Raw genomic sequence first — 26125 nt, forward strand, 5'->3', positions numbered from 1 at the left:
TTTTCTTTTTAAACACTGGCCTTAATACTCCATTGTAGGCTTTGGTATGGAATCTCATTATGTTACGCATTTGTGACTAGTAGTAAGGAATTAGTAAGATATTCAGTAACCTGTTGTAGGCCATGATCATGTGGGATCAGGTAAACATGCAGTCTGAGGAATGATGTGTTGGGTATGTAGTATATTAACACTTGACAGCCTATTTTCACAGGCAAGCCCATTTTTATCAGAACCGCTCTTGGAGAGAAAACGGGTTCAGACAGCTTGACATGGGACGATGTGACCTCAGACACTTTTTCCACAGAATCTCCACAGTCATCTATGTGCATGACTGCAAACTTGTCTAATATTTTAAGGTTGTCATCTGCACAAAATACAAACACAACTAGTGATGAGAAAAGGATTGCTTGTTTTTTTACACATACTATCAGATATTTCAAAAGTTATTATTTTATTATTTTCTTCATGTCCACTTACCTATGCAGATCCAGTGCGGCAGGTACACTTCATCTAACTTCCCAGCAATGACTGTGATGTCCATAAGGGGACCTGCAGGCATGTATTGTAGGCTTTCCATCCTCTCCATAATTCCCTCCCAAGAGCAAAACTGGTACTTAAAGCTGACCTTCTCCTTACAGACCCAGCGCAAGCCAGAGACACTGCATTCAAAGTTTCCTGCTTCAGACTGCAGGCTAAGTCGTAGAAAATAAAATAAGTGAGTTTGTGAATATGCACAAATATACTGTATTAGGGGCACAATATTATTGTATTGCCAGTATAAATGTCAACTTGCATTTGTATAACCAGTAACAGCAGAGAGAAAGATTTCCTTCTGTGAAAACCCCCCAAAACCAAGCTTACGTGTTTCCTATAGTTCCAGTTTGCTGTGACACAGTATTTAGGATGTTATTTTTTTTACCTGTAAGTTGGAGCCTCATCTGCATCTGGACTGTTTACTTCAGGTTCAAGTTTAGTCCATTCATGCAGAGGACAATCATTTATGCCAGGGGTAGAGTCCTTCCCCAGTGGATCCCAGTTCAGTGCCTCTCCAGTGGCTCCCAGTGCCTTTTGAAAAATTATATGGAGATGATTTTATTATTTTTGAAGGCCTAAAGTAATTCTTACACTCTCCATTCAGGCTACATGACATTTCAGTCAACTAAAATGTTCATCATAGCCTATGTAGGCTACGGCATAAAGAATAGCGGCCCATATAAAGTCTCGGAGGAAAATTGAGAATTTAAAGTGCGGGACAAATTAATTTGCTTTCACCGCCAATGCTGCTGGCTTACCATTATTGCTTGATCTGTGGCGAAAAATTTAGCAAACAACAAAAAAAGTAATATTAAAAGACATTTCCAGAATAAGCACACTGCATTTGCTGAAAAGTATCCAGCTAGAGATTTAAAAAAAAAAATGTATTTAACCAGGTAGGCCGTTGAGAACAGGTTCTCATTTGCAACGATGACCTGGCCAAGAAAAGCATAAGAGAAAGAGAGTGATTTCGGAACTGCTGTACAAAACAGAGCAGATTAAATGTACTTTTAAGAATTGGATCAACTCTCCAAACTCCACTGCTGCTAGTTTTGTGGCAGCTCAGGTAATAGTGAGGCGTGGAAAGCCATTCACGGACGGTGAATACATGAAAGAATCGTTCATTAAAATATCAAAGCATCCATTCTTAGACTTAAAAAACAAACAAAACAAACAAAATTAAGTTCAGAAAACATAAGTAATCAGAGAGCATTAATGTAATATCTCCTCTGTAGTTACGAAACATTAATTTTTGCATTGGTATAAGCACTTAAGTCATAGTTTTGGAACAACAAATATTAATCATATTAGGCAAAATACATTTGGTGAAATCTGATTTTAAGATGATAATGAAAACTAATATATTTTGTGTATATATTTGTGTTTTCATTTCCGTAGCAACATCACAGCACCACATGATTAATTTAATTTAATACTTTGAACTGGTTTTCAGTAATTGTGCTTTTTTGACTGTCTCTAACTCTATCTGACTCTGTGAAAACAGGAATGAGCCACCTGATCACATGTTCTCATCACCTCTACAGCTGATTTGATGTTTCTGGTTTAAAAGATTTTGTTAAGAGCCATTTTGGTTTATGTTTTTTGTTTGGGTTTGTTTTGAACCTCCGGCCACTAGGAGCAGTTACTTCACTCTCAATTAGACAAGGTTTTATAATGAAGAGGTAACTGCACTCAGGTATTGCTGATGCTTCAGAAGCAAACAGTTGTTTGATTGTGCGCTGTAATTGAATGTTAGGTTTTTGTTTTGTCTATGAGTGGGAACTAGACTAATAACAGAAAAGAGGCTGTACTCTGCTGAATGCAAAGAAATAAATTGTCTTGTTATTGAAAACACTGGACATTTGATCATCTATTACACAGGTCTAAAACAAATAGGCTATCAATCAGCAACCGTGGTGGCTTTTCTTTTGATAGGCAAAGGGGTCACTACACATTTTCTCACCTCTTAACTGTCAACATGAGGATCATTTTAATCCTGTAACAATTCAATGAAAGCTCTGTTGTTTAAAGCGTGTCTGATGTAACATTACTCACATCGTGGAGCGGTTTAGACTGATGTGTCTCTGAGGAGAAAAAAAACAGAAAATTATTTATAACTGATTCAAAATCAGACTAAACTTGATCAGAATTAGTTGCTTTTGAATAACACATTATATAAAGGATCAAAATAACAAAATAACACTCAAAAACGTCTGAGATAAAAATCAATCACAGAGAGAGAGGTTGGACATCTTAATACATATTATCTCCTCTTCCAACCCACGCCTCATATTTTGCTCCTCCTTGCTTTTAAATAAAAGACAAAGAATTCACTGCTGCAAAACCACACTAAAATCTACTCAGTAGTGACATTATGAAAATCAAAGAGAGATGAAAAAGGTAACTCAATGATTTCTGCAGTTAAAGTACGGTAATGAATGTGGTGTTCTTGCATCGCTGCATGCCCCCTCATCAACGTTTGAACTCAGTTTCACTAGGAATTCTATTTATTAGACATTTATGAGAAACAGGATTGTGATTTGTGATAGTTTTTGTCTTCTTTCTCTTACTTTTGAGTCCTGAGCTGATGACTGACGATGGTAAACCTGGCCCCTCCATCACGGCGACTTGGCTTTCAATAGACCTGTCCGAGAAGATAAAGCTAACTTGATCAATGACTTCCTTTAAATCACTTCTTAAAACACACTTTTTTATAGACTTGCTTTTATGTGATGTTGTCTTTTTATCGTCTTTTTTCCCTATCACCTGTTGATTTTATTATGTTTATTGAATCGTGATTTTCTGTCTTTTAGAGCTACCCTATCTTTCCTTTTTCACGATTACAATGTTGTGTAATTGTATGTGTATTGATTTTATGTGTAAATAAATATGTGTATTGATTTGTATTTGCTTTTATTTCCGCTGTCAAAGCATATTGTAAACTATTGTTTTTAAAGATGCTATACAAATAAAGTTATTATTAATATTAATATTATTATATTAATAATAACTTAATTAATTAATTAATTAATTAAGTTAATTTAATATTAATTAAACTCCTACTTGGTTTCTGACAGCCTCTGCACCAGATCAGTCCTCTTCATGTCCATTGAATCCTTAGTCTTGATCGCCTTCAGTGTTTTGAAAAGCTCAAAAACAACTGCCATTCCTGCTACCTGAAAAATTCAAAGGATACGAGTTATGTTTTTTTCTGCATGATCCCTGAAGACAATTATACACTAATATATGTTTTATTGATTATGTTTACCTCATTTTCTTTACATACACAAAGTATCGTATGTGTATTCATTTCTTTAGCAACATCAAAGCAAAAGATGATTCCCTTCATTCTTTTTTTAAAGATTTTTTGGGGCATTTCAGCCTTTAATGGACAGAACAGCTAGATATGAAAGGGGAGAAAGAGGGGGATGACCTGCAGGAAATCATCACAGGTCAGACTCGAACCCTGGAACTTCTGTGTTGAGGCATACACCTCTAAATAATGTCCTGCCGCGTCCACCCATGCTCTGCTGTGCCACTCCACACCCCATAACGCCCTGCTGTGCCCTACTATGACATGAACTACTACGACTACCATTGTAGTCACTGTTCCATTATCTTTATTATGACTATTATTGCCACTGTTCATCACACCCCCAACCGGTGCCGTCAGACACCGCCTACCAAGAGTCTGGGTCTGTCCGAGGTTTCTTCCTAAAAGGAAGTTTTTCCTTGCCACTGTCGCAATAGCTACTGCTAATGCTTGCTCTTGAGGCAATCACTGTAATAGCTGGGGCTTTGTAAATTACAGAATGTGGTCTAGACCTACTCTATCTGTAAAGTGTCTCGAGATAACTCTTGTTATGATTTGATACTATAAATAAAATTGAATTGAAATTGAATTTTAAACCGGCCACTCATTATTTAACTCTTAAATCCCTGTAAACTGATTACTACCACCTGATCTAACATAACATATTCTTGTTTCTGTAACAGTGGCTCAAAGAAAGTCTTTACTCTACTTCACATTAGAGGTCGACTAATCGGCCGATTTTTGGCATTTTTTAACATAATCGGCATCGGCCAATATCAAGCCGATTAATAAGCAGGCGCATCTGCGGGCAGCCTAGTGTTAAAAACATGAATAGGCGACATTTTTTACAGCGCGCCCAGACCAAGGGGGTAAGCTTCTCCTCGGACCGCGAACCTCCTATGACGCCATTTTAATGCTAATTCAAACACAATAAAGGTTGTCACTTAATGGCGTTTTGAGCTAATGTTAGCAATCAAACAGTCATAGATAGTGTCGGTACACGATCCGTTCTGCCTGCGAGATCCGTTCTGCACATGCGCAAGATAATACTGTTTTACCGAGGATACGACCTGCATGATCTGTTCCACGCTAGCCTATGGCTAGCCTCCACCGGGAAGCTAACGTTAGTTTAGCTAACAGCTAATTCGGCTAACCGCTAGCTGACAGCTAGATTCAGTCTAAAATAACGTTAACTCAAACGTAATGGGAAAAGCAGGCTACAGCTAAATTAAGACTTCACAGTAATAACAATAAAGACAAGTATTGAGTGATTGTATTTTAAATGAGCACAAGTAGAACTGACGTAACAACTGTTATATATGTTAGGTGTTTGTTATATATGTCAACGTTTATTTTCAAGTTTTATTTTGAGGGTCTTTTAAAGTTATTACATGCTGTCTCAGCTAGCAGTTAGCCGAATTAGCTGTTAGCTAAACTAACGTTAGCTTGCCTGTGGAGGCTAACGGCAGACCGCTACAATCAGCTAGCAGTTAGCCGAATGAGCCGTTAGCTAAACTAACGTTAGCTTGCCTGTGGAGGCTAACGGCAGACCGCTACAATCAGCTAGCGGTTAGCCGAATTAGCTGTTAGCTAAACTAACGTTAGCTTGGCTGTCGACCGGAAGTGTGGAACAGATCGTGCAGTGTCGTAAATCCTCGTACAACCGTGCATGCGCGAACATTTTGCGCATGCACGAACATTTTGCGCATGTGCAGAACGGATCTTGCAGGCAGAACGGATCGTGTACCGACAGATAGCCAAAACGTTTTTGAAATGACTGCTAGCTAAAAGTTAGCAATCAAACACAACAAAGGCTGTCACTTGAATGGCATTTTGAGCTAACGTTAGCAACCAAACAGTCATAGATAGCTACAACGTTTTTGAAATGATTACCATCTTCTGTTATTGTATGTAAAGAGAAACGTTTATTATTTTATAGATTTCACAAATTTCAGTATGACACGTTATGCCGTAAACAACTTAAATCTGAGCATGCGCGACTCACATCTGCACTCGACTCACATCGGGCAGTGACAAAATCTATAAAATAATAAACGTTTCTCTTTACATACACTAACAGAAGATGGTAATCATTTCAAAAATGTTGTAGCTATCTATGACTGTTTGATTGCTAACGTTAGCTCATAGACTGTGCGTTAGCTCAAAAAGCCGTTAGCATCTTGTAGGCTACTTGTCGCAAAGTGACGCATGCGCGACTCACATCTGCACTCGACTCACATCGGGCAGTGACAGCCTTCACTGGTCTCCGTCCAGAGCAACGGGATCTGTTGGTCCATTCTTATATACACTCTATGGCCCGGACCAGCTGCCTCCAGCCCCTCCCCTCGTGAATTCTTGCCGTGTGTCACTTCAGGTTCAGACGCTACCGTTAGTAGTTACTTGTTGCTGGTGTTCTTGCCTTGTGATTAACTGTACTAATAAAACCGTACAAAACACCGCGGCCACACCGCTGTGGAAGCTCCCCGAATTTCATTTATCAGAGTCTGGTTGTTACCCCTGTCCATGGCAGTCTCATCCACTCCTATAATGGAGCTAACTGAAGCTAGCTAACCACTAACAGAGCTAACCGCTAACGGAGCTAATCGTTGCTAACAGAGCCTTCAGTTCTTCGTGCCTGTATCCATTAACTGCATCTATGGACTCGAGCACGAATAAAACCCTTAATTTTATTAAATTGGCTGGATGAGTTTTAAATTACAACCAAGAGTTGTTTGAATGACAGAAATGTGCTCAGATAAGATCTAATGAGTCCAACAGGACATGTAACAGTAGGGTCCCCAAAACACAGATAAAACACTTCAACAAGGTGAACAAGAACTGACTTTAGATAGCCCTAGTCTTGTGTGATTCAACAGGAGTTAGGAGGAAATAGTGTTGAGATTAATAACATGTCACTTTCTGTGAAGCTTGCAGATTTGTATTCTCAGAAGTTTAATAAATGCTGCTAAGTGCACTAAACTTTATTTTTTCATTGAAAGGTTTATTTGACAAAGTTTATTTTCTTCTTACCTGTTTTGTTTATTTAATATATATTTTCATACATTATTTATACAATATACAGTATGCATGTTTTTACATTATACATTTTTAATTGAAGTAGCCTATACAAGTGTAGATTGGTGAAGTGTTCAATAAATGTTTTTGTTGAGAAATTCTGTGTATATTAGTGTTACATTTTATCTTTCAAGTAGAGGTTTAAAAACAAGCACATATCGGCCAAATGTCGGCCAAAATAAATCGGCAGCATTAATCGGCCATCGGCTGACCCTGATTTCTAAAGATTGGCATCGGCCAGAGAAAAACCATATCGGTCGACCTCTACTTCACATTCAGCATTTCATTTTCATAGACATTTTCTCATCTCAACTTCAGTAGTGGAGCAGTGGAGCAATAATTCCATCATAGCATCAGTGGTGGATAACATTATTACATAATTAACTAAATACAGGATTGATTTTAAGATTATTTTATTTGTTTTTAAAGCCATTCATGGTCAGGCTCCCCAGTATATTTCAGAACTCCTCAGCCCCTACTCAAATTCCAGGCCTCTTAGATCCTTGAATCAATAGTTTTTAACTGTTCCTCGATCGAGGTTAGTGGGTAAGGGAGATCGTGCCTTTTCTGTGGCAGCTCCAAAACTTTGGAATAATCTTCCACTTTGTCTCAGATGTTCCCCCTCCACTGATAGTTTTAAAACACATCTAAAGACATATTTGTATTCAATGGCCTTTGGTTGCTCTTAGAGGTTTTTCACCTATTTAATAATTATTTATTTTTAATCAATTATTTTAAAATTCTTTCATTCTTACATGTTGTACTGTATTTTCTTGCTTTTATTGCTATTTTATTTTATTTGTGTTATTTTATGACTCCTTTTGCTTTAATTGTACTTGTTTTGCCGTGCACTTTAATTTTGCAGCACTTTGGTCAACTCTGGTTGTTTTAAACATGCTATATAAATAAACTTGACTAATGTCCAATGGATCACATACTAACAGTTTTTACAAACTGCTTGTACAAATATACATATCTTCATTTATACATGTACACTTATGATTTAATTTGATGATCATTTTTCAATTAATCATTTGGTCCATAAAATGTCAGAAAATTGTTAAAATACCCATCCCAACTTCCTTAAGTCCAAGGTGACATCTTCTAATTTCTTGGTTTGTCTGGCTAACAGCCCAAACCCAAAAATATTAAGTTTACAATGATACAAAAAACAGAGAAAAGCAGAAGATCCTAACAGTATTTGGCATTTGTGCTAGAAGATAGTGCTTTAACCATTAATCAATTATTAAAACAGTTAGGATTTATTTTCTGTTGATCAGCTGGTTGTTTTTGTTTGTTTCAGCTTTACCAGTCAGACAGGTGTGACATTCTCACCTTTGGGATCAGTGCAGAGAGTTTCTCTGAGGAGAAAGGAAATATACATGATTGATTTAACATCAGGCTTAATAATCAGACACTGTCAGACTATCACAATTATAATGTAAAGGATTAATCCCAAAATGTACATTAAATCTACTTAATAACATAAAAATCGGTTTCACTTGATTAAACTGTCATACTTGCTATTAAACAATGTTAAAGGTTCAAACACTAAAATGTAAATTGAAATAACTACAGGGCTTTGAGGAAACTTTATTCTTAGTTGAAGGAATGATATTTATTGTTTATTGGTATATATTATTAGTATTTTAACTTTGATATTAAGTTATAGGGCACATACCTTTCTCTGTGGTACTCACACCCGATGCCTCAGCTGATGATCCTGCAGCTGCAACACATTAAAAGACAACTGTAATTGTAATAATAGAATTGTCCTGAATATAATACTGAATCCTGAGAATAACATGTATTATTTATAAAATGTATTAATTATTGGTTATTTTAGAACAACATACAACTAAATATTCTTCAAAGTCAGACATTTGGACACCTTTCCAGTTTACCAGTTTTTCAGTAGTTTTTACAAACTCAATTTCAGCTGTGTGGACTGAAGGCAGGAGGAAGCCATGGTTACAGAGATCACAGAGGGAATCAGTGAGAAAACACTGTAATAATCTACCTCATACATTGTCTATCTGACTCCTTAGTGGAGCGTAGTATATGTCAAATCAAATGTAAATGTAAATGGACTGTATTTATATAGCACTTTTCTAGTCTTAACGACTACTCAAAGCGCTTTTACATCGTACAGGAACCATTCACCTTCACACACATTCATACACTGTGGCCGAGGCTGCCGTACAAGGTGCCCCCTGCTAATCAGATAAACACTCACACACATTTACACTCCGATGCAACTTGGAGTTCAGTTCCCAAGGACACTTCGACATGGGACTGCAGGGCAGGCGACCACTCTACCACTGAGCCACAGCTCTAATCAAATTCCTATCTGGCCATATACAATAAAAGAATGCACAAATTCAGTGGATCAAAAAACAAACAAGAACATGTGGCCCAATAAAAGGAATGAGTTTAAAGAAAATATGTTTAGAGACTTTTAAAAACACATTTACAAAAAAGGACCACAGTCAGCAGATTCATTAACCCCTCAGAACAGCTTTACTTGAAATTTGAAATCCAAAACATCCCCCTCTGAAGTAATCTTTGTCTAAGTTCATATATAGGTTTTATTTTATTTTTTATTATGCACCAGTAATTAATTAATTAATTAGCCACTTCAAAAATTAAACATACATTTTACAAAGTAGGAGACAAATTCCTTTCTTTTTAAGACGAGGGACAACTACCTCTCTGAAGCTTACATTGTTAAGTTTTTGTTGAGACTGTTTGAGAGGTGTTGATTCAACCCTTTGGTATGTTTGCTGTCATGGCCCCCCTACATGGTGGCATTGCATTGCTTTATGCAATAAGCTGCTGATTTTCTAACCATATATATTTATTCATGATGTATTAATGTGACAGTTGTCTTCTATTATCTTACCTTTGGTTCCTGAGCTGGTCTCTGACAACTTCTGCACCAGATCAGTCCTCTTCATCGTCATTAAAACCTCCCTGGTCACCTCCACAGACTGTTGATCGTAGTTATTCAGCATCATATCCACCAGTTCGTCTGCATCATCAGTCAACTGCAGTTGTCTCGGTGAGTATTTTAGAACGCCCCTCTGGAAGAACCTGAACTGCAGCAACCACTTGAATTTCTGTAGCTCCTCGGAACTCAAACCTCTGAGTGTTTCCAAAAGCAGCTCTTTAACAGCTCTCACTGTTGCCACCTGGAAAATTACAAGTATATGTTCATAGAGAAAATTTCCAATTATTTCCACTTTACAAATGAAGGTGGCATCTCAGTTTTGGTTCTGTTTGATATGATTTTAAACCTGAATCTTATTGAATAAAAGCTGCCCTCTGCATGGTCAGACAGATATGACTTTGCTCACTTTGTGGATCAGTGCAGACAGGTGTTCATCCACAGAGTGTTTTTCTGAGGAGAAATGAAAGAAATAAAAACAAGTAAACGGCATGTGGCATTACTGTTTAAAAAAATACACACACACAATACAAAGATGTCAACACAGAATTACACTTAAACCTAATCAGCAGTATAAATTCAGATATTTTGCTCTCCCAAAATATTTTTTTATTTTAGTCATTAAATATATTTTGTACACCAAATTATGTCTTTTAAAATGTCTTTTTTCTCTACATTTTAAGTAATTATAAATCAATATTGATAATGTAAAGAGAACAAGATAAACATATGAGAGATGTTTTGGCTTTGACTTTATTGTCTTACTTTTGGGTGCTGAGCTGCTGTCTGACAACTTCTGCACCAGATCAGTCCTCTTCATATTCTTTAAAACCTCCTTGGTCTTCTCCACAGACTTTTGGCCGTAGATCTCCACCACTGAAAACACTATGTCCTGCCTGTCTATTGACTCCCGCTGCATCCATGGGGCGTCTGAGAAATGTCTGTAGAAGTCAGTTTGACTCACGAGGACCTTCTTGAACTTCTGGAGCTCTCCGTCTCTCAACTCTTTCAGTGTTTCCAAAAGCAGCTCTATAACAGACGCCATCGTTTCAACCTGGTAAATTCAGAGGAAATGTTAATCGGGCAAAAGTGCACAAGGTGATGATGTAATTAATGATATTTGTCCAATTGATCTTATGTACCTTATGTGTACTTGTGTGCATTTCTTGAGTAACATCAAGGTGATTCTCTTTAATCTTCAGTATTTTATTTTTAAAAACAGGATTGTGACTATAATTTTACTTCCTGGGTGTGTCTCTTTCAGAGATTATACTACAAAAACTGCGATGAGCCTCTTCATTTTACAACAGAGTTGCTGTTTAACCAGTTGCACATTTACTATATACTGTATTATAGCACATATTCGATATCTAATATAAAAAGAAACACACCAATTATTATTATTATTATTATTATTATTGTTGTTGTTGTTGTTGTTGTTGTTATCATTATATTATTTTTTCTGTTTTTAAAATATTGTGAATTTCTCTCGCTGTCAAAGTTAGAAAACAAATCAAGAGAACAAACTATATTATTCCCCTGGAGGTCGATATAACACAAATTATTAATGTTGGTAAATAACATTCATGCTTAAGACCTCATGTGTTCATTATGTGATTTATTTATGTGAGAAAACTAATATTTATATTTGATTTGTATCATCAACAATAATTTCAAGATGAAGATGATTTTTAGTCTTCATCTAGTAAATAAAAGTGTGTAAAGTCAGAGTGACGTGACATTACTCACTCTCTGGATCAGTGAAGGCTGCTGTTTCTCTGAGGAGAAAAGAAATAGAAAAACATCTATTAGTAATTTATTCTCTCAACATTTATATTAGAAAATATGTAATCCCAAAGTGACACCTAAACCCCCTATAACAGTAAAATAAAACCATAAATATAACATAAAAAAAATAATTAATTAATGACTGTTTTGTTGCACAAGATCTGATCAAACATTGTTTAGCCCAGCTGATATACATTCTTATGTTTACATAGTACAATACATCATTTCACATATGTCTGTCTATTTGCCTTACCTTTGGTCCCTGAGCTGATGTCTGATAATCTCTGCACCAGATCAGTCCTGTTCATCATCTTTAAAACCTTTTTGGTCAACTCTACACACTCATGGCTGTCTGTCTCCACCATCAGCTCCACTGTGTCCTGTGTGTTTGCCATTTCCAGTAGTCTCCTTGGTGAGAGTGGGAAACCTTTCTCCAATTCAAAGAGTGACTTGAATGTCTGAAGCTCCTCTGAACTCAAATCATTCAACGTTTCAAAAAGCATCTTCTTAGTCGTCATTGTTTCTACCTGGAAGATTAAAAGGACATACAGTATGATATAGTCTATGCAGGATAGGATGTATGTTTGTGTGACCATGATTGGAAACTGATATTTGCATTTCATTATTCCATTCCATTATTTACAAGTGGCTCTTCTTGTTTTTATCAGCAAAATTAAGTTACACACTGTGATTGAATATTGTAAAAAAAAAATGATAACTATTATATTATAAACAAGTATTTGTTCTGTTAAGGAAAAACTTGAATTCTTCAATACAGGGCATGGGTCAATGGATGGTTTAAATGTTATGCATGCACATTTTAAAATAATATAAAATTAGATTAATGTAGCTACATAAACCTAATATGATCACTCAGTTTTGTTGTTGCAGCCATACATATTTAGAAAAATACAACGTTTCAGTCTTAGACCTTCATCAGGTAAATTCACAACCATATGGTTGAGGTGAATGCATGAATTTACCTGATGAAGGTCTAAGACCGAAACGTTGTATTTTTCTAAATAAATTATTGCTTGCGTAATGGTCAGTGTGCGGGACTCTTCTCTAAGCTTTTGATCTGCTACTTTTGATCATATCCTACGCACCTGCCCGACAAAAGAGGTGTGCAAAAAAGCTTTCTTATGTTTATATCATAGTAAAATACACTATTTCCATGTGGCACTTGTGCTTCCTTACAGCTCCAAAGCTCCATCAGAAGAAGCATATTTAATGATGATTGGCACAGCAACATCTTTATTAAAAATACTTCTCCACAAGTGGAGTGTTTTTTTGGTTTGACTCTTGGTTTGAATCCATTGTAACTTGTCACTACAGCTGCTGTCCTGCACCAAGGAACAAGCTATACACTTTTCAGAGCTATGTTTTCGGCCTACAGTCTACAGGAGACAAGTAAATATCATTTTTCAGCAGAGGTTTCCTTTGAAGATTTTAGAAACATCTCCCAAAGTTTGACAAAATATTATAAACTTTATATCATATTCACTTAAAATGTGATTATCAATTGTATTCACCAACTCAGTCTCAAAAACAGTGATTATATGAGAGGCACAACCCACAATATACACACTTCCATTAAACTGCTTTGTATAAGGATTTACTCACTGGCACTTCTGTTGTCTCGAGGTCATTGATTAGATATGACTCATGTTTATTCAGGATTTTGTAGAACATCTCTTTTCCTTGAACTCCACTGGCTTCCAAAGGCCCACTAAAGAGCTCCTTCATCTTCTCCTGAGAGGTAGGCAGAGCTCTGATTTTATCATAACTGTCTTCTTGGATGACATTTTCACGAAGGAGCTCATCCAAAATGGCTGGAATGTTGCTCACTTTCTCGATCAGCTTGATTCTATGTTTATCCACAAAGTGCTTTTCTGAGGAAAGAGGGAGAACATTATTACAATGACTGACTGGATTTGAAGATAACATGAAGCCAACTCGATACATTTATTTTGAAAAGAGGTTTCGTTACAAGATGCTATACAACTTCTGCTTTCTATAGGCTATTCAAAGTGCAGATGACTGAAATTTATCAAATACAAAAAACAGACAATTCATGACTTGGGTTTTCTAATAAAAGGACTCAAGATTCTGCAAAACATATTCTGCCTGCTGCACAATATTTAGCAAAGAGACTTTAAACCCTTTTTCACAAGGTGTACCTCTATTTATTTAACCAGACAATGCAACCAACACTTATGTTTCTTTCTTGAGTTTGTACTCTATTTAGGTTAGAACAAGTTAGGTCTTTTCTAAATATAGTCAGGTTTCAAAGTCAGATTCTAGGTTTCCACACAATCTGATAAGTGACTGATCACAAGCAAATAACAACGCATTTACAGAAGACATCCCACTATGTGCACCCACCATCTGCCATGGTATTTACACCAGTTATTCCAACCGAGGGTCTCGCAGCTGAAACAAAATTAAGGGAAAATTGAATATGATTAATGACAGATTTAGTGTCCTTTTGACTAGTGTTTATGCATAGGCTACTACTATAAAATTGTGGTCAAGATAGTGTTGTGGATCCAATGATAAGTTATAGGCCTATATAAGTAGATAGTCTATATGAATGCAGTTAAGTCAATACAGTTAGTGCAATATGTAATCAGTGATGTGGATCAGTAATAACACAGTAAACATGAACAGACAGTCTGTCAAAATGCTGACTATAGTAAAGAGTCAATATACAGTTAGTGCAAAGTGCCTATGCTTTCTTTTATGGTAAAAAAAAAAAAAGAGTTAGGTAGGCCTTCTACTACTTCTTCTACTATTTGTGCAACTTAATTGACATCAAAATCATTAGTTAATTTATATATTGTGATAATAATCAGAATTTACCATAGACAGTAGGCCTATATGGAATTTACGAGGTAATGTCAAGTAACTGTCAAGTGTAAAAAGTAGCTACAATATTGGCTTCATGTTTGTGTGTGTGTGATACAAACAGCAACGCTATCTCTATCGTAAAGTCGTCTTTGCCTTTTCATTCTAGTTTCTCATTTTAAACTGGCTTGTCAAATAACTTTAGAAACACCTGCTGCACACATGCTTACTACTGACGTTAGAAAGGTATTAACACTGTTTTATTAGCTAGTTAACCGTGTACACATTAATATAGCTTGATAGAAGGTTGAAACTATGAAAGTGAAAGTAATGTTGAAAAAAAATGCCGTTTTACAAACCGCTTTAAAACAGCTTGTAGCTTCAGCTGTCATAAGTGAAGTCCGTCCAAATTTTGGGATAGCGGAAAACTATTTAGTTTAGGTGAAGGAGTCGAGTCGAAGTATGCTCCACCAAATAATTTCTAATAAGACGTAGACAGGCTTTGGCTGCACCCTCGAATAGTTCTTCCCTCCCGCCCTCCTCTGTGGTTGCGTTCTATTTGTACTCGGAATTAACGAGTTTAATGGTTTAATTGCTGCATGGAAGAGGTTTCATGCATGGAAGCGGTATATCTACGGTATTGCCAGACGGACGACAGAGGGCGGTAATACAACACAACTGCAGAGAAACGCGATAATATGTAGTAGAAGAAGAAGCTCCAGTATGTAACAACAACAAGCCAAACGCACACAGGTGACCTGATTTTCTGTAGGATTTAAAGTTTTAGGTCATGTAACGTTAACTTGCATTCACAAATGTAGCTAATACACAGGCTGGTTTCATTCAGTTTTTTAATGTTCAGTGTGTTGAAGTAAAATTTCTTGTTCTGAATTATTTTGCCAACCTCTTAAGTCGTAATGGTAGGCTACCAGCTAGCAGTGAAGCTTCTTGATTAGCCTACAACTTAACCTCAAGTATATAGCTAGCTAGCTAACAGTTATCGATGTGAAAGGCCAACGTGCATTCTCTCCCCTGGCACGTCAAAGGAAAATGCACCTGAAAAAAGGCATGTATTGTGATTTGTGACTGTAAGTTATTATCTAGTGAGCTTAGCTTCGCTTTGTTACAATGTACTGCCAGCATTATTAATGTGGTAAAAATAAGGAAATTCATTATCAAGGGAAAAGTGAAAAACATTGAGGTACTCTAAATCAGTAACTTTATTGCTGCCAATTTGGTTTGCAGACAGATGATATCAAGACACGGTTAACATTAAACCAAAGCAAACATAAAAAAGGATACATTATGTGAATCCACAAGCAAACCAAATTAACCCAGATTCCATAAAATCATAAGGCTGTAAAATGCTCAAGTCAATGGGAGTGAAACAGGCCCACTGCAAAACACACAAGGAATGATTTAGTCATTTTAGTGTAATCAGCTGCAACCCAAAAGCGTCCACCACATCTCACATTCTTAAACTCCCTGAACAATAGATATTCAGAGCTGTAACCAACGTAGCCCTATGAATTTCCTTGCTTCATTGCCAACATGATGTAGTCTTTTTTTTAAGCTTATTCGTACTACTTGTAGCCTATTCAAATACATCATTGATTCCTGACAAAAATATTTACTTTGTTACTTCTGTAATATATCTCCTACCTGACAGACAAGGTAACCTTTCTTTCAAAGATCATTTAATAACTTGTTGGCTTTTTTAAAAACTTTTTCAATAATGTTTTCTTTTGTAATCTACAGGAGTGTACCAGAAATGAGTTGCACTTTCCACCTCCTGGTGTCCCGCAATGACTTCTACCATGGCCGGTTTCTGCTCTTGTCTCGACAGTCCCTGTTGCCCAGATTGCTCAGCTCCAAGCCCCAGATCAGCCGCAGCCTGCAAGAGAGCTACAGGCTTCTGCAACTGCCTGACGAGGGACACAACAGTCCTGCTCAGGTGAAAGAGGCCTACTTGCGCCTCGCCAAGCTCTACCACCCGGACTCTGGGGCTCCGACTGCAGATGCAGTGCTGTTTGCTCGGGTTGAAGAGGCCTATCGTGCTGTGCTGGCACATCAGAGCAAGTCCAAGCAACCTGATGAAGGGAAGGAAGCAGAAGATGAGGATAAGTCCAGAGGTACAGCATTTCCGCACAGACACTACCTCAGTTTCGAGGGTGTGGGTTCGGGCACGCCCAGCCAGCGTGAGCGTCAGTACCGGCAGATTCGTATCGACCGGGCATCCGAGCAGGTTTTGAACTACCGGCAGAGGGAGCATGAGAGGGCAGCCGCTGCAGAAGGGATGCTGGTGGAACGGGACGTACGTCAGCGCAGCCGAAAGATCAAGATCACCCAGGCTGTGGAACGGCTTGTGGAGGACCTGATCCAGGAGTCCATGGCCCGAGGAGACTTCAGGAACCTGAGTGGCGCTGGAAAGCCCCTTAACAAGTTTGAGCACAATCCATACGCTGATCCTATGACCCACAACCTTAACCGCATCCTCATAGACAATGGTTACCAGCCACCCTGGGTCGTCACCCAACGAGACATCCGAGAGACCACTGCACAGATCCGAAACAGGTTATTAGAGGGGAGGGCCAGGCTCGGTGACCCCATGACCCCCAAAGAGAACAGCCAATGGGAGCAACTGTGTGCATCTGTAGAGGAGGAGTTGGTGAAACTTAACAAGACAGTGGACAGTTACAACCTCATCGTACCAATGCTCAACATGCAAATGGTTCACTTCAGTTTGTCACGAGAGATTGACCGTGCTGTGAAGGGAGCCTGCCAACACAGACTGGACCAGCAGAGAGAGAGAGAAAAGGAGAGAGAGGGGAGGAAGGAAGAGAAAAAAAGAGCCAACGCAGTAACTATGCCTAAACATACCAAACAAGGCCTGATGTATTGGATGAAGCATTGGCTCAGATTAAAACACTAGAACTCTGAATCTAAGAGAACAGAAAAATGATTTGATAATAAGTGTTTAATTAGTTTGCACTCATACCAACCATTACAGTCCAAGGGGCAATTATTTCAGACAGACTTGATCAAAGTTAGGGACAATGGTGCCATGCATTTAACTCTGTGTTACTGCTGTTATTGTCCAGATATGCAGGATTGTCATCAGGTTGTTAGTGGAAGAGCGGTGTTGAGCAATCATGGTTGCGTGACTGTAAAGTGTGAGAAACGGCACGTGTTGATAACGAAGCTTACAACATGAGGCAATTTTATGATACAAAGTCAGGGGCGTAGCACAAAATTCTGGGCCCTGTAGAAAGGCATTCTCTATGGGCCCCTCCCCGCATCCACAGCTATTTATTCTAGCATCTTTTTGGGCCCTCCTCACATGAGGGCCCTGGGTACTCAGTCCCCTTCCCCCCCCCCAGTCCGACGCCCCTGTACAAAGTGTTTCTGTGAAATTACTGATCTGAAAATACAAACACTGTGAGTTTTGTTTGCTGTGTGACATTAAAAGTGAAGGTAAGTAAAAAATCTTTGTGTTACAGAGCTTTACATTTTAGAATGTGGGAAATGTTTAAATAGCTGAATGTCTCATTCTAGTCTGGCAGCTGCTCCAGCGTTGCAGGGTTGCAGATGACGATGGGCTCTTTGCTGCTCGCTCCGTTACTTGCAGCTTCCCTGTGCAGAGCCTGAGCCACGGCCCTGGGCGGAGTAATCGCCTTGGTCCAGTCATGGGCAATGTACTGGTGGTACGGATCATGAGAGCTCTCCAGCTTCTTGGAGCGAATGTAGCTGAGCATGATGCCGAATGTGAAGAAGCTGAACATGCCAACCACCAGGATGATATACATCATGCCCTGAGACTGAGCGTGGGCCCGGGCTCCAGTCTGCGCAGCCGGCTGGGTAGTGTAGTTCTGAGGTATCTGCGGAGACAGTATACTGGTGCTGTTGAGGCAGTGCTGCAGGAAGGAGAGCAGGAGCGACTGCAGCTCGGTGGTGTTGATGTGTGACATTGCTGACCTCTGCTGGACGCTCAGCAAACTGCAACTGAGGAGGAAGAAGAGATGTAAGAAAAAGATTCATGTCAAAGTAAAGATCACCGTACTTTATTTCTGCATAAATCACACTGTATTTCACTTTTGCATTAGGTTGCTTAATCCATAACTGAATTATTCCTGCTAACCTGCCTAAGCACCGAAAGAGGCAACAGACAAATAAGAAAAAGATGATTTCTGCGTTGCAGATCACTACACTCACAAGTTGCTGAAAGATTTTACATGTTTTCCTTCAAAATAGACTTTGATAGAATGAGTGCACATTAAGACAACAGAAAAAAAGATGGAGGGGCCAAATGAGAAACATAATCAACTGTGACTATCTCAGAGTGTGAGAAAATGAACCACATCTCACAGTGATTTTAAATAAAACCCATTTATCAAGAATTAATAAATAGTATTGAGTGACACTTTACACATTGGAAATATATTCTTTGACTCCTACCCAACAAACTTCAGCTTGAACACTGGGTACACATCTTTTCAGAGTTAGTTAGCTGGTGTTAGGAGAGTGGAGGTGAGGTAATATACAGTATAGAAATGCATTCCAACAAATTATACATGCACATAACTATTCAAGCTTTGTTCAGTAGAAATACAAACCTACCTTTTCAATGACCTGGAATCAGTTCCTGCCGTGGTGAGCATCAGCAAGTCAGGTATCTCCAGTAGAACTAGAAGCAGCTTGTCTCAAACTACACCTTGAATAGAAGCTACACCCCCCCCCCCCCCCACTCCCTTGTGCTGGTCATTATGTGCCCTCCTTCGTGCTCATGTTTTTACGCAGAAGAGATATGCAGCATGTTCATCTTGTCAACACGTTTAATGAAAGGAGGAGGTCACAGGGCAAGGTGAAAAGCTCAGTGTAGTGAGGCAGTTGCGCAGCATGACGTCAACCACTGTCCTGTATGGTGCAATCAGCTAAAATGAACAGTTTAGTGTAGATGAGCATGTTTGGATTTAGGATGTCTTTAAATCAGACCTCATTTAGGAAAGTTGGTCTGGTAAGATGCCATGTAAATCATCACAAAAATATGTCAAATTAGCTTTATTATATATTATTTTATGATTGCATGTGAAAAAGTCTACCCACAAGTAATCAGGGACAGACAAATACTAAGAATAACTTAATAGTAGATACAGTTTCCATTATGATTTGTGGTTCAAGACGTGTTGGAACCCAGTTTGTAAAAAGTGTATGTTGGTTTTAATTAATAATTGTCTCATTTATTAATAAAAAAAAAAATCTCTAATGTTCTGAATTTGCAGTAAGAGGAGAAGGAGGCGCCGGTGTCGGGCTGCAGCAGGAGAACAAAGCTGCTTTCAGACTGGAGGTAGTTTGGACCGTCTGCCACCCAGCTCCCACTAGATTGAGTTACAACACAATCACCTCCAAATGTCCTTTAACTCAGAGTGTGTGTGTGTGTGTGTGTGTGTGTGTGTGTGTGTGTGTGTGTGTGTGTGTGCTTATTTTCTTTAGTGGGATTGGCAGGCACAGCAAAGTCAAGAGATCAATGTTTTATTTTCTCTAAAAACATTTTTTTAGACTAAGTATATTTTTTAAAAACACATTAAACAGAATTTGCACAGGCAACATCCAGTAAACGTATGCAGTTCTTCAACAGTGAATCGTTGTCAAAGTTAACACCAATTAAGTCATTTGTTTCAGAGGCAGCAAGGGCAGTGGACAAAAATTATTTACAAAAACATTTATTTTTATTCAGATTAATTTACAAAATTGGACAGCCATAGAAAAGGACAAATAAGTTTAGATAAACTAAACAGTGTTTCTGCCTGTTGACACTGTTAAATAAAGACATCTTGCTTATGCTTAACACTGAGTTTTATCAATATTATGATTCACTTGCATGTTAAAATCTCAAGATACAAAGACACTTCTTAGATACCCAGCAGGTCATATTAATGACATTGAATAAATCTCATATGGTATTATTAAGACATTGGTTGAAATTCAGAACTAAGAGCAAATAATTACTTGGTATTAAATTATGGTAAAAACATGATTTTTTTTTTTTGGCATTTCAGCTTCTGTTGTATGGTTAAAAGAGATGCAATAGAAATGAGTTGCTACAAAGGCCATGGGTTGCATTACACCCAGCATATTTACACTGTACACACTTCAGCCCAGTAAGACGCAGTTTGCCTGAAGCCATTTGTTTTAAAACTTTAAAAAAATTCCCATCGACAGTATAAGTCAATCATTTGATCAGTTTATCAATAGAAAATAGCCATTGGGATAGCCGTTTGATGTTTGGCTCTGATAATTAACTGGTATAGACTAAAAATAAATTAAATAAATATTTTTTATGATTATTAAATACTAAAAAGTCATTCAATTCCATACATTGAAGGTTATTTATTTTCAAAAAATCTTTAAAAAGGTCTTTTTTCACAAATCCCCAAACTACCAAGTGTAAATATTTTAATAACAAGGAGGGAAATCTGCCATCTGCACCATCAGCTTGTCTTTACAGTTGATCATACAGGTTGCGTGTATGACTGAGTGACGAAGGCATTCAAAATCAACCTGTTTTACAGTAGTTAGCAAAACCACGGTACAGTCATGAAGCTCGACTCTTGCAGAGATCTTTTTACCTGGTGGATACAAAATGGAAAAAGCCAGTTAAAGAGGAAGACATTCTTTCATACATGTCATATTACCACATTTTCCTAAATCAGATGTTGTGCAAGCCAGTAAATCTGTATAATGGTGAAAGATAAATCTAACTCACCGGTAATGTTACTCTAGCTGCACCCCGTCACAGTTGTCTTTTGATTCTAACAGCCTGGAAATATAAAAAAAAAAGTGTTATTTAGATGTGAGAAACAGCATGGGGGGTAACCTCTTTGTAGAAGGTATTTTTTTTCTGCTAAAGCAAGTTGATTGTGGTGAAGACAATTTAAAAATAATTTGATCCAACAATCATATACATATAGTATACTGTAAATAGTGTATGGCATTATTTAAGACCCCTGACCCCAGTGTGCTGGTTAAAGGCTTAAAGATGAATCTGAAATCAATCACCTTAGTAAGTCATCACATAAAAGGCAAGTGACTCACTGTGCCTGAGCCTTGAGAGCTTTACGGCCCTCCCGACCTTCATGCTCCTCCGAAATCTTTTTGTAACAGTAGACCAGAACCCCAATGAGCCACAGCTGCAGAACCACGATCAGCACGTACATTACAATCTCTGAGATCACTGCTGTCAGCTCCTGATTGGCTGGGAAAGAGGAACATCCAATATAGCGTTACAGAGGAAGCATGTCCACCAGGTCAAAGACTGTGTCTTCTGTGCAGACCTTTACAAACATTTGCCGGTGTAGCTGCTCTAAAGTCAAAAATCATCTAAACGGTTGAGATAAGCCTGAACATGCAGAGTCAAAGTGTTCCATCGCACAAGTTCACTGGCAGATAGTTCAGAAGGACTTCTACTAGTAAAAATATATCTACTGTACTTTGGGCCCACTGTTGCATGTTTCACAAATCCATTTGAACTTAGATGGTTTCATTAAAATAACTGTTCAAGGCCCAACAAGGTAAAATTATCCAATATTTCACAAAAAAGCAAAGATTAGAGAAAAGTAGGAATGTAGTAGGACTTTCCTATTTACAACCCCCCGCCTGCCTTACCTACAGCCACCACGTTAAGCTCGAACTCTTTCTCCACGGTGACGTGCTCGTCATACTTGGGCAGGAAGAGGGTGCGGGAGATTGTGCAGCGGTATGTCCCTGTGTCATTGAAGGTGACGTTATTAATGTAAATGGCTCCTATCTGAATATCGCTGTTGTTTGATCCATGCCAGGCCAGACGCTCGCTGAAATCTTCATCGAGGATGCTAGCACTGGGGTGGTCATAGTGGAAAATCTGAGAGATGAAAACAAATGAGAATTTTATGAATATTCTTGAAAGTCAGGGAAGGAATGAAGAGCATGCAACATACCCTCTTTTAGAGTACCTGATCTAAAGGGATACTCTATATACTATAACTTCTTTTTATGTAGTAGGCCCTGTTACGACCCCTCCCTTTTCTGCCTGCTGTTGGCTTCTCTGGTTTTCCTGGCTGAGCTGGCAGTATGGGAAGGGTCGTTAGTTAATTGGTGGACACCTGGGTAGGCCTCAACCAAGACTATTTGTCTAAGTAACGTCTCATTGTTCTGTCTCTTCCTTCTCCTTCTCCTAGGCTCCACATCTTCTGGTCTGGGTTTGTTTGATCTCCTTTGTTACAGATGTCCTTTATCCACACATCTTTCACTCACCCACACACCATTTACACTACTGATACCATTGATTCCACATATGTTACGATTCTTTTGTTAGTAGTTCATCTGTTTCGTTAACAATAAACATTTAATTGGCACTTTAGCCTGTCTGGTCTCCCCTCTTTGTCACATGCGTTGAGCTGGTTTGTGGCAGGCCCTAATATACATTTATTCCTTAGTAGTTACAAAAGATAGACAGTGTGTTAGAAGTGTTCTTCTAAAACAGAAGAACTACAATATTTTGTTCACATGTAAATAAAGACATTGTTTAAGGTCTACCTGAGTTCAATGTAGAAGGTAATTTAAAAGAAATGTACTTATGGTATATATATGAAACGTACAAGCTAATTTAATTTTAATTTAATTTAATGGCTGCCTCAAAAAATGTCCAGGTATCAGCTGTGCAGTTTTAATGGAGAGCTGACAAAATACAAATAAGTACAAAAATGTATTAGTTAATGACTTAAGATTAAAAGTAATTAAAACAAGGCCTACTAAAATGTACTTCCTTCTTCTATGACTTTGGTAATACTTTATGGCACAGTTGCTTAAGGCACCTTGATAGTAGAAGAAAGACCCTTTTCAATCACAAACCCGAACCAGATTTAACAGTTCCTTCAAAGACTTTTTGGAGGACTCACATGCCTGAACTCCTCCTCTCCCAGCGGTTTGAAGTGCCAGTCTACAGTGGCTCGGGCAGACACCTCCTCTCTTTTCTTACAGGAGATGCAGCCCAGCAGGAATCCTTCTCCTGCCACGGCTTCAGTCAGGGAGTCCACCTCCGCACAGCCGCCGTGACACTGAGACACTGCAGAGGGAGGGGAAGAAGAGCAGGAGGAAGAAGTAGAAAAAAACATTTATTTTATAAAAAAAATAAGAAGCAGAGGGAAAAGGAGACAAAGATGCAAAAGGGGAGAGATATAAGAAAGCAAGAACATGCAAGTGTATTATCATAGTGACAACTTTTCATTTACCATTTAGACTTTTTTCTCACTTGATGGGAAATATGTTGAAATTAGGAATAGCATCAGTAGCACCTTTCAACAACAAAGCAAAGTGCTAAACAAGACATAAACAGGCATTCATAATAAAAAAGAAACCGCAATATACATATAAATATAATATAAATACTAGTTTTTAAATGATTTATTAGCCACAATAATTAAAGAAATTTAAGAGATAGAAGTTTAAGTTTTCTGTAAGACAATAGTTCATGTCTCTAATAACAGCTTCCCCTTTTCTCTGATTAAATCTTCTATGATGTCTAAGTCTCCTATGATGAAGCTAATGTGTCTGAGATTTTCATTTTATCTCAAAATTTGTATTCAAGAGCGTGCATTAGTCTTATTTAGTGCTTTGGGAAATGCATGTGCGGGGGAAATATCTATTTGGAATGCATATGATTTATTTTAAATTAGTCCAATAAATAAAGCTTAAATCATGTTAACACATTGGGTGTTCAGAACCTTAGTTGTTTTTATAAAAATGCACTTTATAGTCTATTAGTGGCCTCTCTTATGGTGATTACAACTTTTTTTTTTTTATTATTACATTATATGACAAAGCTCTGAGGACCCTGAAAAGAAAGAAACATACTTTAAAATGTGCAGCTTCAACCACCAACATTAATAGTTTCTCATAAAGGTAGGGACATAAATGATTTTGGACTTACCGAAAAGATTGACGACGACTAAAAGAGACAAGTGGCATATCATTTCTGCTGGAGCAACTAATGGCCAACTGTTGAACAAAATATTGAACTTTCCTTGACGTAAACCTGCAGAGAAATATCTATTGTGATTAAGATTATATTACTGAGATAATGCCTCTTGATCCCTGAATAATTCCATAGTCTTCATGACAAACCAGTTCACCATTTGATCCAGAGTGTCAGTCCATTTAGTGCAACAATCTCGCATTTCATAAAAGTAAAAAATGACTGAGAGCTTTAGAACACAGAAAATGTTTACTAAAAAACTTGAGTCTCTGTGCGTTCTTCGCAGTAGTTTTAAGTCTCCCCTGCAATCCAGTCTGACTTAAAGTCCGCTATATTTAGAGTGTGTGAATCCAGGAGACGTTGTGAGCGTTGAAAGCCAGCAGGAAACCTGAGACCTGATCCATGACTACAGCATGACCGTCTAAAGTCAGACTACAAACATGTTTCTTCTTATTTATACTGTAGATTGACAAAGGAAAGTTCTCTCAATTAGGAAAAGGTTTCTACATCCTAAAAAAAATATTTTCTTTTTTGTAGTAGTGCTTTTTTATTAATATTTAAGTTATTATGCAGGCGTTGGTCATTACCTTTGCTTGCCTTGAGATTATCTCTTTAATTATAAAGAGATTATCTTTGCCTCAATGTATTCATACTGTTCTATGCAGTGGCTTTTATACTCATTTTTAATTAAAAAAGAAGCAGCAGGTCTGGCATGCAAAATGTTTTGACATGTTTTGTTAAACAAATTCTTTTGGACAAACACATACAGAGTGGAGCAAACAAACCATGCAGGGCTTAAAGGGATAGCTACCTTGAAATGCAATATGTTGCTTTTATGTTTGTCTGTAAATAAATGTGTAGTACTTTTATGTATTTATGTGTCTTGTATGTGTTTATACCATTGACTATAAATATTAACAGTCTATGGTTTATACTTGCTGCACACCTAATTGCCCTTCGGGGACACAAATAAAGTTGAAGTTGAAGTTGTAAATAAATACTCTGTTCTCCTGTCCCTCTCCATAGGTCAGAGGTCATGGTCAGCTACAGAACCCTGCAGCTGGCAGGGATTCAGTTCTTTGCTCAAGGACCCTTCAGCAGAGAAGCGTTTGCTCCAGTGTTTTGAAATTAAGGTTATTAAAAGCATATGTTAGCATCTCAGTGAGTCAAGCAAGGCTATGCTATTGAGGGTTTTTCGAGGATTTCACGCTATTTTTCACGAAGTCAACTGACTTCACCTGGTGGGTTGGGTCCAAATCTCTCCCTGTTTGAGACTAAAATGCTCTAACCAGCTGTCTATCTAAATGTTTGAGTTTAACTTGAAGGCCTGTCTAGTTTAAAATATGCAGTAGGTGCTAGGGAGTGTGTACATTTTTTTTTATTTTCACCAACTTGAGTCTAAGCCTGTAATTATTTTTGTTATTCTATTTCCGCCATATTGAGTTTTAGTTGTAGTTATTTTATGTCCTATTTTTTATTTTGTTGTATTGTAAATTACATTTTAGTTTTTTCAGTCTTGTTAGGTGAATCTTTCATGATATGTACTATTTATATATAATTTGGTATCAATAACTACTGATTTTCCTCTCAGGGTGCTGCTGCAAACTACATT

The 26125-nt window shown here is 37.8% G+C and overlaps 4 protein-coding genes and 1 long non-coding RNA gene across 10 annotated transcripts in view; 1 reads left to right on the forward strand and 4 right to left on the reverse strand.

The window, feature by feature from the left end:
- Positions 1-15041, reverse strand: part of LOC116060966 — a 51235-nt gene extending 36194 nt beyond the window's left edge. The window contains exons 1-10 of the mRNA XM_036006558.1: positions 14864-15041; positions 14043-14090; positions 13281-13549; positions 11911-12184; positions 11619-11647; positions 10635-10923; positions 10279-10322; positions 9825-10113; positions 8604-8651; positions 8258-8283 (exon numbers count right to left, since the gene is read on the reverse strand). Coding sequence (XP_035862451.1) covers positions 8258-8283; positions 8604-8651; positions 9825-10113; positions 10279-10322; positions 10635-10923; positions 11619-11647; positions 11911-12184; positions 13281-13549; positions 14043-14052 — 1278 coding nt within the window. The 5' untranslated portion in view covers positions 14053-14090; positions 14864-15041. The remainder of the gene's footprint in view (positions 1-8257; positions 8284-8603; positions 8652-9824; positions 10114-10278; positions 10323-10634; positions 10924-11618; positions 11648-11910; positions 12185-13280; positions 13550-14042; positions 14091-14863) is intronic.
- On the reverse strand, positions 1072-3163 carry LOC116060231. Its single transcript, XR_004107463.2, has 3 exons — positions 3105-3163; positions 2590-2618; positions 1072-1469 (listed from the first exon to the last, which is right to left on the reverse strand). It is a non-coding gene; the product is annotated as an uncharacterized LOC116060231 (long non-coding RNA).
- A 93-nt stretch (positions 15042-15134) lies between the features above and the next one.
- Positions 15135-24060, forward strand: dnajc28 (DnaJ (Hsp40) homolog, subfamily C, member 28). 6 transcript variants are annotated; one of them, XR_004898605.1, is made up of 4 exons: positions 15179-15257; positions 16263-18548; positions 19784-19848; positions 23520-24060. XR_004898605.1 is itself a non-coding variant. In XM_031313674.2 (2 exons), the coding sequence occupies exon 2, from the start codon at positions 16276-16278 to the stop codon at positions 17434-17436; it is 1161 nt and encodes a 386-aa protein (XP_031169534.1). In that variant the 5' UTR covers positions 15135-15225; positions 16263-16275; the 3' UTR covers positions 17437-18924. The 6 variants fall into 6 exon arrangements, 3 of the variants coding, with proteins under 3 accessions (XP_031169534.1, XP_031169525.1, XP_031169541.1); XR_004898606.1 differs by having other exon boundaries at positions 16263-18525; XR_004898607.1 differs by lacking the exons at positions 19784-19848; positions 23520-24060 and having other exon boundaries at positions 16263-17978; positions 18060-18924.
- Positions 18001-19225, reverse strand: LOC116060217 (potassium voltage-gated channel subfamily E member 1-like). Its single transcript, XM_031313719.2, has 2 exons — positions 19122-19225; positions 18001-18506 (listed from the first exon to the last, which is right to left on the reverse strand). Exons 1-2 carry the CDS (start codon positions 19160-19162, stop codon positions 18056-18058), a joined length of 492 nt encoding a protein of 163 aa, XP_031169579.1. The 5' UTR covers positions 19163-19225; the 3' UTR covers positions 18001-18055.
- si:ch211-225p5.8 (uncharacterized protein LOC555567 homolog) lies at positions 20211-24863 on the reverse strand. Its single transcript, XM_031313695.2, has 6 exons — positions 24469-24863; positions 23438-23604; positions 22167-22401; positions 21597-21756; positions 21268-21321; positions 20211-21130 (listed from the first exon to the last, which is right to left on the reverse strand). Exons 1-5 carry the CDS (start codon positions 24509-24511, stop codon positions 21276-21278), a joined length of 651 nt encoding a protein of 216 aa, XP_031169555.1. The 5' UTR covers positions 24512-24863; the 3' UTR covers positions 20211-21130; positions 21268-21275.
- Between the last annotated feature and the right edge of the window lie 1262 nt (positions 24864-26125).

This window comes from Sander lucioperca, chromosome 10, assembly GCF_008315115.2.
Source record: "Sander lucioperca isolate FBNREF2018 chromosome 10, SLUC_FBN_1.2, whole genome shotgun sequence".
Lineage (NCBI taxonomy): Eukaryota > Metazoa > Chordata > Actinopteri > Perciformes > Percidae > Sander > Sander lucioperca.